General features: G+C 43.7%; 1 protein-coding gene across 1 annotated transcript in view; it reads left to right on the top strand.

The window, feature by feature from the left end:
* LOC142296638 (putative cation-transporting ATPase 13A4) overlaps positions 1-9,349 on the top strand; it is a 523,287-nt gene extending 513,938 nt beyond the window's left edge. Inside the window, exons 29-30 of the mRNA XM_075340491.1 lie at positions 7,708-7,788; positions 8,382-9,349. Of these exons, the coding sequence (XP_075196606.1) occupies positions 7,708-7,788; positions 8,382-8,627 (327 nt within the window). The 3' untranslated portion in view covers positions 8,628-9,349. The remainder of the gene's footprint in view (positions 1-7,707; positions 7,789-8,381) is intronic.
* Positions 9,350-15,161: the final 5,812 nt, after the last annotated feature.

Below are 15,161 nucleotides of genomic sequence, written 5' to 3'. Positions count from 1 at the left end.
CATTGCACAGTCAAACTCATTGTTACTAAGCCATTATACTAGCAAACACTGAGTGAACTTAGTGGCATCATAAAAGTGGCTGTTGGACTTCTGTATTGTCCCACTAGTGCAAAGATATTTGCAGCACGTCTGCCTGCATTGCACACTCAAACTTATTGTTACTAAGCCATTATACTAGCAAACACTGAGTGAACTTAGTGGCATCCCAAACGTGGCTGTTGGACTTCTGTATTGTCCCACAAGACAAAGTTACCTTGCGCCTTCCTGGACAGAGTAGGAGTACTGGTAGCACGTCTACAACTGCATCCTCAGCCACCACTGTGCCTCTGAGCACTAGTTGGGGTGGATCAGCAGGTCGCATGCCCTCTAAGCCTTGCCTAGCCTGGTCCTTTTTTGACATAGCAAAAGATCGCCCAAATTATGTGATCTGTAAAATTTGTCATGATTCTGTTAGTAGAGGGCAAAACCTCAGCAGTTTGACAACTTCTTCCATGAATCGTCACATGAATAAATATCATATGTCCCGGTGGGAAGCTCACTGTGCTGCAATGCGGCCTAGCGGAGCGAACCATCCACCGCCTGCCCCTTCTAGTGCATCCGCGCGCACATCATCTTCTAGGACTGTGGGGACAGCTGTCACACCTGGTTTTCCATGCACAACTTCCACCACTGTAACCACAACAGGCAGTTTGCTTGGTAGGTCGTCAGTTGATTTGGAAGGGGAAACAAGTACGTGTGTACAGCTCTCTTAGACATCGATAGCACCAACGTTGGATGAAGGCAACATCATGTCTATGCCTGCACTTTCCTCACAAAGCTGCATTTTTCCAGGGACACCCTACTCAACACCGTCTACACACAGCAGCCAGATCTCTGTCCCTCAGATGTGGACAAATAAAAGGCCATTTCCTGCGACCCATGACAAAGCTAAGAGGTTGACTTTATCCCTCTGTAAGCTCTTGGCTACCGAAATGCTGCCTTTCCGCCTGGTGGACACACAGGATTTTAGAGACCTTATGTCTGTCGCTGTGCCCCAGTACCAGATGCCCAGTCGCCACTACTTCTCTAAGAAAGGTGTGCCCGCGCTACACCAGCATGTCGCACACAACATCACCGCTTCCTTAAGAAACTCTGTGTGTGAACGGGTGCATTTCACCACCGATACTTGGACCAGTAAGCATGGACAGGGACGTTACATGTCGCTGACTGGGCACTGGGTAACTATGGTGATAGATGGTGAAGGGTCTGCTGCACAAGTCTTGCCGTCCCCACGACTTGTGTGTCAATCCTCTGTCTGTCCAAGTTCCGCCACTGCTTCTGACTCCTCCACCTCATCTGGGTCCTCCACCTCCGCCCCAAGCCTGCCTGGTCAGGCCACCAGCGTTCGCACTGCGCAGAAGGAATCACGCACCCCTCATTACTATGCTGGCAGCAGAGCACAACGGCATCAGGCGGTCTTTAGTTTGACATGTCTTGGAAATAGGAGTCACACAGCGGCTGAGTTGTGGGCAGCTCTGAAGACTGAGTTTAATAAATGGTTGTCTCCACTCAACCTGCAGCCTGGTAAGGCCGTGTGCGACAATGCTGCAAACTTGGGTGCGGCCCTTCGCCTGGGCAAGGTGACACACGTACCTTGTATGGCTCACGTGTTGAACCTTGTTGTCCAGCAATTTTTAACACACTATCCCGGCCTAGATGGCCTTCTGACCAGGGCACGAAAACTGTCTGCTCACTTCCGCCGTTCAACCACCGCAGCTGAGCGACTTGCATCACTCCAGAAGTCTTTCGGCCTGCCGGTTCAGCACCTGAAATGCGATGTGGCGACACGCTGGAATTCGACTCTCCACATGTTACAGTGACTGTGGCAGCACCGCCGAGCCCTGGTGCAATACGTCATGACGTATAGCCTGGGCCAACGAGATGCAGAGGTGGGGCAGATCACCCTGATGGAGTAGTCTCAGATCAAGGATCTATGCACCCTTCTGCACAGTTTCGACATGGCGACAAATATGTTTAGCGCTGACAGTGCCATTATCAGCATGACAATTCCAGTCATTTACATGCTGGAGCACACGCTAAACACTATTCGGAGTCAGGGGGTGAGACAACAGGAAGGGGAGGAACTACAGGAGGATTCATATGCGCAAGACACAACAACATCACCAAGGTCCAGACGTTCATCATCACCAACGTGGCAGGCATGGGACCATGGGGGACTGGGATCAACAAGGGCGCATGGTAGCAGGCGAAATGTTGAGGAAGGTGCAAGAGAACATGAAGAAATGGAGGACGAACTGTCCATGGACATGGAAGACTCAGCGGATGAGGGAGACCTTGGTCAAATTTCTGTTGAAAGAGGTTGGGGGGAGCTGTCAGAGGAAGAAAGAACGGTTAGCACCTCTATGCCACAAACACAGCGTGGACGTGGTCCGCATGGCTGCGCAAGACACATGAGCGCCTTCTTGCTGCACTACTTCCAACATGACCCTCGTATTGTCAAAATTAGAAATGATGATGACTACTGGCTTGCCACACTATTAGATCCCCGGTACAAGTCCAAATTTTGTGACATAATTTCAGCCATAGAAAGGGACGCACGTATGCAGGAGTATCAGCAGAAGCTGTTACTCGATCTTAGCTCGGCTTTTCCACCAAACAACCGTGCAGGTGCAGGGAGTGAATCTCCCAGTTGTAACTTGACAAACATGGGACGTTCTCGTCATCTTCAACAGTCTACCCGTACCAGTAGCACCGTATCTGGTGCTGGTAACAGCAATTTTATGGAATCTTTTCATAATTTTTTTAGACCATCCTTTGCAAGGCCACCAGAGACAACAAGTCTGACACATAGTCAACGACTGGAGAGGATGATACAGGAGTATCTCCAAATGAACATCGATGCCATGACTTTGCAAATGGAGCCTTGCTCATTTTGGGCTTCAAATCTTGAAAAATGGCCAGAGCTCTCAACATACGCCTTGGAGATTTTGTCGTGTCCAGCTGCCAGCGTTGTCTCTGAATGTGTCTTCAGTGCTGCTGGATGTGTGCTGACAGATAAGTGCACGCGTCTGTCCAGTGACAATGTGGACAGACTAACGTTCATCAAAATGAACAAGTCATGGATCCACAAGGAATTTACTACCCCTGTGTCATCCTGGGGAGAGTAAATGCTTGTGAATTTGGAATGTGCTTGATGCAAATCAAAACATCCTCTTTGCAACTAGGGCACAAGTGCTGCCACTGATGGGGTATGTGTGCGTGGGGCCCAATTTTTGGAAAAAAGGGAGACTCCGCTTGGAGTAACCCTTGCTTACAGTGTTTTTAAAAAGGAGCCAAGATGAACAGAGCTGGGATCAGGAAAGACTTTGCTACCTACCCCGGTGTCATCCTGGGGACGGTTAAGGATGGCATATTTTTGAATGTGCTTGATGCAAATCAAAACATCCTGTTTGCAACTAGGGCCCAAGTGCTGCCACTGATGGGGTGTCTGTGGGGCCCAATTTTTGGAAAAAAGGGAGACTCCGCTTGGAGTAACCCTTGCTTACAGTGTTTTTAAAAAGGAGCCAAGATGAACAGAGCTGGGATCAGGAAAGACTTTGCTACCTACCCCGGTGTCATCCTGGGGATGGTTAAGGATGGCATATTTTTGAATGTGTTTGATGCAAATCAAAACATCCTGTTTGCAACTAGGGCCCAAGTGCTGCCACTGATGGGGTGTCTGTGGGGCCCAATTTTTGGAAAAAAGGGAGACTCCGCTTGGAGTAACCCTTGCTTACAGTGTTTTTAAAAAGGAGCCAAGATGAACAGAGATGGGATCAGGAAAGACTTTACTACCTACCCCGGTGTCATCCTGGGGACGGTTAAGAATGGCGTATTTTTGAATGTGCATGATGCATATCTAGCTGTGAAGTGTACAACTGGGGCACAACTGCTGCCACTGAAGGGGTGGGTGTGTGTGGAGCCCAATTTTTGGAAAAAAGGGAGACTCTGCTTGGAGTAACCCTTGCTTACATTGTTTTTAAAAATGATCCAAGATGAACAGAGCTGGGATCAGGAAAGACTTTGCTACCTACCCCGGTGTCATCCTGGGGACGGTTAAGTATGGCGTATTTTTGAATGTGCTCGATGCAAATCTACCTGTGAAGTGTACAACTGGGGCACAAGTGCTGCCACTGAAGGGGTGGGGGTGTGTGGGGCCCAATTTTTGGAAAAAAGGGAGACTCCGCTTGGAGTAACCCTTGCTTGCTGTGTTTTTTAAAAGGAGCCAAGATGAACAAGTCATGGCTCAGAAAAGACTTTGCTACCTACCCCGGGGTCATCCTGGGAACGGTTAAGTATGGCGTATTTTTGAATGTGCTTGATGCAAATCTAGCTGTGAAGTCTACAACTGGGGCACAAGTGCTGCCACTGAAGGGGTGGGTGTGGGTGTGGCCCATTTTTTGGAAAAAAGGGAGACTCCGCTTGGAGTCACCTTGCGGTGTTTTACATGATTTTAGAAGGGCGTGCTATGCCTATATCTGTGTCTCCTCTTTTTCCTTGTCCAGCTCTTTTGTTTTCGCATGAGTATATGTCCTTGTCACTTTCCCATGTGTTTCTGTTGTGTTGTGAGTTGTTTGTCACCTTTTGGACACCTTTGAGGGTGTTTTCAAGGTGTTTTTATGTGTTTATGATTGCCTGCCATTGTTTCCTATGCAGTTCGAGTTCGGTTCGTCGAACGTTCGACGAACTGAACTCGAACGAGACCTCCGTTCGACGAACCGAACTCGAGCCGAACCACGACCGGTTCGCTCATCTCTACTTAACACCATATTCCTCAACCAAATCTGCATCTCCTGGCAAAAAAATACATCAATGACGCCTCAAAACTACAATGGGTTTAGATGCATTTTTTTGCCAGTAGATGCAGTATTGATGCAGGGACATGCTATGTAAATTTCAGCACCAAATCTGCATCTCCTGGCAAAAAACCCTGGTTTTCTACCATGAGATGCAAGTCTGTGAACTCAGTGGTTTCACCTAAAATGAGGTTACTGAGTTTAATGAGGTCACCTGAGGTCAGTTTACCTGCGGTCACAGGTGTGGTACCTTGAGAACCTCCCAGTCACGACCGCAAATAAACTGAGTGACTTCACCACACATCGCTGTGCCTTAGTTTCTGCCTGAAGCCCACAGTATGCAGTCATGTTTTCTAACATGCTTACAATCTGTGACTTCAGCATGAAGCAGAGCAGGGATTATCGTGGGACCTTGTTTGTATTACATCGGAACTAGTTGTATGGGGTTAATAAATTGGAGAAAGAGGGTAAATTTTGGGGTATTTTATTTAAACTAAGAGATTTTTTCTTTTTCTGTTTATTTCTTTTCACTTACAGAATGGTAATGGGGTGGGCTCATAGACATCTCCCATTACTAATCTAGAGCTTAATTCCTTATTACCCCAATTGCCACCGCACCAGGGCAATTGGGAAGAGCTAGGTAAAGTTCTGGGATTGTTGCATCTAATGGATGTGACAATCCTGGGTGGCTGCAGGCTGCTATTTGAAGGCTGAGGGCCAATTCCCATGGGTCTCCCCAACCTGAGAATACCAACCCCAGCTGATGGCTTTACTATGGCTGGGTATCAAAATTGGGTGGGACCGCATTCCCTTTTTTAAATTATTTATATAATTTAAAATAATTCTGCATGTGATTCCTCTCATTTTATTACACAACCTAGATAGGCACAAGATTGTGGACTGCAGTCTGTAGCCACATGCTTTAGCCGTGCTGGGTATCACAATATGGGGGAACTCAACGCCAATTTTTTTATTTATTCATTTTTACATCAATATAGGGACACAAACATACAGCATCTGTTATTGCAAGCAGTTAGACACACTGTCACACAGGGTGGGTGTGCGGTCTGACTGCAAATAGTCATAGATGCCAGGACTGCTGGAGAGTATGGGAAACAGTGCATATGCATGAGGTTAATGAGCGGCCCCGGATATAATATGAGCAGCTCAGAAGCAGTATTTCAGCCATGCAGGAGACTTGTAAGTATAACTCACCTGCTTTGCCCTTTTTTTCTTTATTTTTTCTTTGTTTATTTTTTTTAACCCCTTCAGCCCCCTGGGCACTTTCCATTTTTGCGTTTTTGTTTTTTTCTCCCCTTCTTCCGAGAGCCTCAACTTTTTTATATTTCCGTCAATCTTGCCATATGAGGGCTTGTTTTTTGCGGGATGAGTTGTGTTTTTAAATGAAATTGTAAGTTTTACCATATAGTGTACTGTTAAACAGCAAAAAAATTCCAAGTGTGGAAAAACTGCAAACAAAAGTGTGATCGCACAATAGTTTTTGGGATGTTTTACTCACCGTGTTTAATATATGGTAAAACTGATGTGTGGGTATGATGCCTGAGGTTGGTGCGAGTTTGAAGACACCAAACATGTATAGGTTTACTTGTATCTAAGGGGTTAAAAAAAAATTCACAAGCTTGTCCAATAAAAGTGGCGTACGTTTTGGGCCATATTCCAAAACCCGTAGCATTCTCATTTTTTGGGATCCATGGCTCAGTGACAACTTATTTTTTGTGTCTCGACCTGACATTTTTAATGGTACAATTTTTGTGCAGATGCTACATTTTGAGCGCCTGTTATTGCATTTTGCGTAAAACTTGCAGCAACCAAAAAACGTAATTTTGGCGTTTGGAATTTTTTTGCCACTACGCCATTTACCAATACAATTAATTGATTTTATATTTTGATAGATCGGGTATTTCTGAACACGGTGATAGCAAATATGTGTATATTTTTTTTTTTTTAACCCTTTAATTTTCAATGGGGTAAAAGGGGGGTGATTTGAACTTTAAGGTTTTTTTTTGTTATTTTTTAAAACTTTCTTTTTACTTTTTTTTTTATTTTACTAGTTCCCCTAGGGGGCTATAGCGATCAGCAATCCGATCGCTCTTCCCTATCTGCTGATCACAGCTACACAGCTGTAAACAGCAGATATGATCACTTCCTGATTCATTCGGCTCTGGGCCGAGTGAAACAGAAAATGACTCGTCATAGCTACAGGCGTCATCACATGACGCTGTGCTACCATGGCAACCACCGAAAGTCACGTGATCACGCAAGTGACTTCCAGTGGGGGCGGCGGTAAGTGAAAATCATGGCCGCACGCATATACATCTCGCTGCTAGACTTTGGCAGCGAGATGTAAGGGGTTAAATATTGTGAGTGGAAGCGATTCCACTCGTAACATGCAGGCACATATGTCAGCTGTTGAAAACAGCTGATATGTGCGCGGATCGCCGCAACCTGCCTGTGGCATGGGGTGGGGCTTAACGTCACACGCTCCATGACGGATAGATCCGTCAAGGGTCATGAAGGGGTTAATTACCAGAGTTGCCAGATCCAGATAATTACCCAAAGTTCACTGAGAACTCCGGGCCTGGTGTCAGCGCTTGGGTACTTTTGAACCCATTTTATGGATATATAATTTCCAATCCAGACAAGCCATTTGTTCATTTCAAACTAATTTATATCAGTGTAACTTTCATTTTTTTTTTATTATTCTGTGTCGATATGGTTAATTTTAGCGTTTAGCAAAATTAGAATCATTTTTTAACTTTTAATTCCTCCTATTTAAAAAAATCAAAAGATTGTTTTATTATGTATATTTTAAGTATTCTTTTTTGTATAAAATATTACTCATTTTTTTCAGCTTGTATGTACTCCGTATTACTGGAGAGTGTACATCTTGATCATGGTCATTGTTCTCTTCATTGTGTCATACGTTGCAGAGGTAAATGTTACTAAAGTATTTTATTCATCAACCATTTACTATGAGAAATTTAAACAAACAAAATATGGGACTTCCTACCATATTACCAGGAAAAATTTACATTTAGAGGCTTGTTTTAAAACAGTTCTCTATTTTAAATACATATGCAATAGATTAATGGTGGCCAACTAATAGACTGATATGCTGAGAGACCATGAATTCTAGAATGGTAGCTTTTGTAAGTCTCCTGACTGGTAACTTGCCAAGTTCAGTTTCCTCCACATAGGTTTCTGTTTTAGTGTCCTTACCACCACCTAACATTCATCGGTGGTATCATAGACACAGTCTTGACCTGAGTACAATAGTGTACTGATATAGATTTCCAAGCTATGGCTGGCTATAAGCCAAAAGAATGTAATTTTACATAGCTCAGACCCCCACAACTACCCATAGTTTGGTAATTAGATGTCCAGAGCCTGACTCACTACTTCTGATAGGAATAGAGCACCACAAGAGCTAACAACTTTTGAGAAATTTTTCATACATAATAATGCCATCTCCTTCTATACCTTTTGGAACCAACTGGATTTTTTTTTCATATTTCTTTTTCGCAGTTGTGGTTTATTGAAAATAGAAAACTTTGGTTCCGGATAAAGCGACTGTTTAACTACAAATCAAAGAGCCAGTACAGAAAATTGCAAAGAAAAATACAGAAAGATCCCGAGTGGCCTCCACAGAACAGAATGGACTACGCCATCCAATATGTCACTGCAGAAGATAGCAGCAATGTAATTTACAGTAACACCCAATGTGGCATTGCACCAAATGAATCTGAACAAACAATTGTAACTGTAATGTAAATGCAGCAAATATGAAAAGAAATGTTTCTTTTGCTAGAGAAAAGGTGCTGAACCCAATAAATAGGATAGGTCATCACTTTGAGACCAGTGTGGGTCCAACACCCAAATCAAGTACTGTATTTATTACGAGATAAAGTATAGTACTTGGTAGCAACCACTAACCAATATATATTACTGCTGAGTTTTCCCCTATGCATCGCTTATATTTGGCCACTGCTTATTTCAGCTGATTGGTTTGGATATCCAGTGTATCCAGATCTCATATTGATGACCTACTCCATCAATATGTCAGTACCAGAATAATCCGTTTAATAATACTTGGAGCAAAGCCAAGCAAAATATGTAATTAGCTGTAGTAAGAGGTTCAAAGGCATTTTAACATTGTACTTTAATTTTTTATGCATATATTTGCAACATTCTATATCCAATTCAGCTAAAAAATGTTAAACATGGTGCTGTATACTCATAAATGAATGATACACCCACTTTTAGGCCTCATTCGGATGTCCGTTTTTCCCATTTGTCCTATCAATGGTTTTCATGGATAGAACACATGCCTATTATAGATTATTTGACCTTTCACAATTCTATGGCATGTTACTGGCCAGTAGCAAAAATTATGGAGATGTCAAGATTTTCTTACGGCTGAAATTCACATACAGTCATATGAAAAAGTTTGGGCACCCCTATTAATGTTAAACTTTTTTCTTTATAACAATTTGTTTTTTTACAACAGCTATTTCAGTTTCATATATCTAATAACTGATGGACTGAGTAATATTTCTGGATTGAAATGAGGTTTATTGTACTAACAGAAAATGTGCAATCCGCATTTAAACAAAATTTGACCGGTGCATAAGTATGGGCACCCTGATCAATTTCTTGATTTGAACACTCCTAACTACTTTTTACTGACTTACTAAAGCACTAAATTGGTTTTGTAACCTCATTGAGTTTTGAACTTCATAGGAAGGTGTATCCAATAATGAGAAAAGGTATTTAAGGTGGCCACTTGCAAGTTGTTCTCCTATTTGAATCTCCTATGAAGAGTGGCATCATGGGCTCCTCAAAACAACTCTCAAATGATCTGAAAACAAAGATTATTCAACATAGTTGTTCAGGGGAAGGATACAAAAAGTTGTCTCCGAGATTTAAACTGTCAGTTTCCAATGTGAGGAACATAGTAAGGAAATGGAAGAACACAGGTACAGTTCTTGTTAAGCCCAGACGTGGCAGGCCAAGAAAAATATCAGAAAGGCAGAAAAGAAGAATGGTGAGAACAGTCAAGGACAATCCATAGACCACCTCAAAAGACCTGCAGCATCATCTTGCTGCAGATGGTGTCAATGTGCATCGGTCAACAATATAGCGCACTTTGCACAAGGAGAAGCTGTATGGGAGAGTGATGCGAAAGAAGCCGTTTCTGCAAGCACGCCACAAACAGAGTCGCCTGAGGTATGCAAAAGCACATATGGACAAGCCAGTTACATTTTGGAAGAAGGTCCTGTGGACTGATGAAACAAAGATTGAATTGTTTGGTCATACAAAAAGGCATTATGCATGGAGGCAAAAAAACACGGCATTCCAAGAAAAGCACTTGCTACCCACAGTAAAATTTGGTGGAGGTTCCATCATGCTTTGGGGCTGTGTGGCCAATGCCGGCACTGGGAATCTTGTTAAAGTTGAGGGTCGCATGGATTCAACTCAGTATCAGCAGATTCTTGACAATAATGTGCAAGAATCAGTGACGAGGTTGAAGTTACGCAGAGGATGGATATTTCAGCAAGACAATCATCCAAAACACCGCTCCAAATCTACTCAGGCATTCATGCAGAGGAGCAATTACAATGTTCTGGAATGGCCATCCCAGTCCCCAGACCTGAATATCATTGAAAATCTGTGGGATGATTTGAAGCGTGCTGTCCATGCTCGGCGACCATCAAACTTAACTGAACTGGAATTGCTTTGTAAACAGGAATAGTCAAATATACCTTCATCCAGGATCCAGGAACTCATTAAAAGCTACAGGAAGCGACTAGAGGCTGTTATTTTTGCAAAAGGAGGATCTGAAAAATATTAATGTCACTTTTATGTTGAGGTGCCCATACTTTTGCATCGGTCAAATTTTGTTTAAATGCGGATTGCACATTTTCTGTTAGTACAATAAACCTCATTTCAATCCAGAAATATTCCTCAGTCCATCAGTTATTAGATATATGAAACTGAAATAGCTGTTGCAAAAAAACCAAATTGTTATAAAGAAAAAAGGTTAACATCAATAGGGGTGCCCAAACGTTTTCATATGACTGTATACAAGTTTATGGGTCCATGAAAATCATTTACTGCACATGGCTGCCATCAGAGCTGTCCGTGTGCTCTCCGTGATTAATATTGAAAATGATAGGGGGAGCTTTCTAATTTATGGATATATTTTTCCATACATGAAAGTCACTGATGAACCACTGATTGTAAGAACTGACACTGTCCACACACTAATGAATCTGGAATCTACACTGATAACACCGGTACAAGTTCTTTTTGTCCGTGAACAAAAATGGACATCTGAACGCAGCTTTAAAAAAAGTTTTCTATGATACATGTTTTTAAGATATTTCTTTAAAACATTACTACATTAAACACTGTAGTGACACTTGTTCTCCATTTGTAGCCTTATTTTTTGTAATTAATAAAGCTCAACTTTATAGCAACCTCTTTGATGTAATTTCCTTTGACTGGCATGTGCAATATTCTTGAGACATCTACTCAAGTTCTTGGTCGGATCAGTGGACTCACATCGGCCACCTCATCTTCCATCTCACCCTCCTTCCCAGTTGAGATTGTAGGTTGACCTGATGGCAACTCTTTCTCATCAACAGCAGCCTCCACTTCTGGGGACAGTAAATCAGGTTCCTCACACTAGCTTTCTTCTGGCCAGAGGTCCTCAAATACTTGTGCATCAACATATACCACCTCTTCACATCCCTCTTCAAAGCTGCACAGTGAGAGGCCAGAGCCAACCAAAAGATTTGTACAAAACAGATATTCAGAGTGGCCAAGCTTGGGATCATATGTCTCTTGTGACTAATGATGGGGGGGAGGAAAGAAGACCAGGTTGAAGATTGGATGGGCCACCCTTCTGTGTATCCACAGTACACTGTGGGGTCATGGAAGATTTGTTGCTGCTTGAGAAATGCGAAGAGACCTTGTCTGCAATCCAAAACAGAATCTGCTCTCGCTATTCTGGATTACACAAACGTTTACATTCCAGACCGGGAAATTTGAGAAGAAGGAGGATAAAGCCCAATGCCATAATGGGTGAATTGTAAAGTGCTATGGAATATGAAGTCCATCATCTGAGTCTCTATAGGGAGAGACTGCCCAAATGTATAAGAGCAGTCCCTCCTAAACGTATGTTACTGGGCCACCTCAGTACCCTCACCAAACTCAGCTTTCCTAATGCTTGCAGGCCCTCTGAAAACTTGAATTGAGGGCCGCAAAATGACATGGAGGAGGAGGAGGGTAAGGCCCAACACTATAATGGGTGCATTATAAACTGCTATGGATTATGTATTCCACTATGTGAGTCTCAATGAGGGAGGGACAGCTCAAATGTATAAGTAAGAGCAGTCCCTTCCATATGTATGTTACTGGGCCACTTGAGGGCCCTCACTAAACTCAGCTTCACTTACACCTGCAGGCCCCCTGAAAACTTGAATTGAGGGCCGCAGAATGACATGGAGGAGGAGGAGGAGGAGGGTAAAGCCCAATGCTACAATGGGTGCATTGTAAACTGCACTGCAATCTGTATTTCACTATCTGAGTCTCAATGAGTGTGGGCCTGCCCAAATGTATAAGCAACAGCAGTTCCTCTAAAACATATGTTACAGGATTACTTGAGGCCCCTCAGGTGAAAGATCAACATATCAACGGGCATGTTCTAGCTGGCCTTGTAAAGTACTGGGGAATAGCTAACTATAAATTAATTATGACAGTCAAAAATTCAAAAAACTATGTGTAAACAATAGAGATGAGCGAACCAGCCGCGGTTCGGCTCGAGCTCGGTTCGCTGAACCGAGGTCCCGTTCGAGTTCGGTTCGGCGAACGTTCGATGAACCGAACTCGAACCAATAGGAAAGAATGGGAGGCAAACAAAAGCACATAAAAATGCATTATAAATGTACACATACAGTTAATAAACATTGCCATAACACTTACCGGTGCCCACGATGCGTCCTGCACTCTGTCTCCTGTCACTATTCGTTCCGATGATCGCTGCGTCCTCCCGATAACCTGCACTGACAGGACCTTCCGTGACGTCGTCAAAATAGCCATGTGACCAGTCACGTGGCTATTATCTCATTGGCTACAGACTGGTCACATGGCTTTGACGTCAGGTCCTGTCCTAGGTCCTGTCATTGCACTCTCCGGTACACTGTGCACATTTGTGTATCGCTGTGTACCGGCGACATGCTCTAGCACACGGTCGACTCCCCGTTCCGTTAAGGACCGGCTGACACAGCCGGTCATTAACGGAGATCACCGTTGCCATAGCAACGCAGTTAGCGGTAACGTCACCGCTAACCGCGGCTCCGGGAATCACATGATCGGAGCACCGTTGCTATGGTAACACGTCTGTCAGCGTTACCGCTGTTACCGCTAACAGCCAGCAGCACTGATCTCTCACGGAGTGAAGGCTGCACGGGAAGCAGCGTCTTCCCCCATGCAGCAGTGATGGAGCAGAGCTGCATTTGTTGAACGAGAAAGACAGTAGGCCATGGATCGTGGAGGGCTGACAGGGGTTAATAAAGATGGAGTCTCTAATGTGTCTGTGTATTTATTTCTATTAAAGTATTTCTTCTCTGTGTGGTGTCTTTTTTTTAACCCTTTATTGGAGAGTCTTAATGGCCGGGTCAAACGTACCTGACATTAAGAATCTCTGGTTTAATACTAGCTAGTAAAACAAAGCTAGTATTAACTCATTATTACCCAGCAAGCCACCCGGCTTCAGAGCTGTTGGAAGAGTTGGATACAGCGCCAGATGATGGCGCTTCTATGAAAGCGCCCTTTTCTGGGGTGGCTGCAGACTGCAATTCGCAGCAGAGACGCCCAGAAACCTCGGGCTAACCTGTGCTGTGGATTCCAATCTCCAGCTGCCTAGTTGTACCTGGCTGGACACAAAAATGGGGCGAAGCCCATTGTTTTTTAATTATTTCATGAAATAAGTGAAATAATTAAAAAAAATGGGCTTCCCTATATTTTTGGTTCCCAGGTACAAATGGGCAACTAGGGGTTGGAGGCAGCCCGTGGCTGCCTGCTGTACCTGGCTAGCATACAAAAATATGGCGAAGCCCACGTCATTTTTTTGGTGGGCAAAAAACTTCTGCATACAGTCCTGGATGGAGTATGCTGAGCCTTATAGTTCTGCAGCTGCTGTCTGCTCTTCTCCATACAGACAGACAGCAGCTGCAGAACTATAAGGCTCAGCATACTCCATCCAGGACTGTATGCAGAAGTTTTTTGCCCCCTGAAAAAATTATGTGGGCTTATTTCATGAAATAATTAGAAAACAAATGACGTAGACTTCGCCCCATTTTTGTGTCCAGCCAGGTACAATTAGGCAGCTGGGGATTGGAATCCGCAGCACAGGTTGGCCTGAGCTTTCTGGGCCCCACTGCTGCGAATTGCAGTCTGCAGCCGCCTCAGAAAATGGCACTTTCATAGAAGTGCCATCTTCTGGAGCTGTATCCAACTCTTCCAGCACCTGCCTGCTATACCTGGCTAGCATACAAAAATATGGCGAAGCTCACGTCCTTTTTATGTAGTTTTTTGGCAAAAAAAATAAAAAATGCTTCCCTGGATTTTCCATTGCCAGTGAAGGTAACAACAAGCAGTGGGGGTTAGCAGCCAGTAGCTGCTTGGATTACCCTTAGCTAGCAATACAAAAAATGCAGCGGGAGCCCATATATATTTTTTTTAATTTATTTAAATAACTAAAAACAAAATGGGCTTCCCTGTATTTTGATTGCTGGACATCACAGTGCTGTAAAAATAAATCTTTAAAAAAAATGACGTAGCGCTCCGCGGTATTTTTGATTCTCAGCGCAGATAAAGCAGACAGCTATGGGTTGCCACCCCCATCTGCCTGGCGTTACCTTGGTTGGCAATCAAAATACAGGGAAGCCCATCAATTTTTTCTATTAAAAAAAATAGTTAAAAAAAAAATGACGTTGGGTCCCCCCATTTTTGATAGCCAGCTAAGGTAAAGCAGACGGCTGTAGCCTGAAAACCACAGCTGGCAGCTTTACCGTGGTTGGGGATCCAATGTGGAGGTCCCCCCAGGCTCTTTTTTTATAATTATTTTATAAATATTAATAATTACACAAAAAACGTAGGGTCCCCTCAAATTGGTTCACCAGCCAAGGTAAAGTGGACAGCTGTGGTCTGGTATTCTCAGGGTGGGAAGGTCCATAGTTATTGGGCCTTCACAGCCAAAAAATAGCAGGCCGCAGGCACCCCAGACGTGGTGCATCCACT

The sequence above is a fragment of the Anomaloglossus baeobatrachus genome, chromosome 3 (genome assembly GCF_048569485.1).
Source record: "Anomaloglossus baeobatrachus isolate aAnoBae1 chromosome 3, aAnoBae1.hap1, whole genome shotgun sequence".
Classification (NCBI taxonomy): Eukaryota; Metazoa; Chordata; class Amphibia; order Anura; family Aromobatidae; genus Anomaloglossus; species Anomaloglossus baeobatrachus.
Note: the sequence above shows the minus strand (reverse complement) of the source record. Positions and strands in the feature narration are given on the sequence as shown.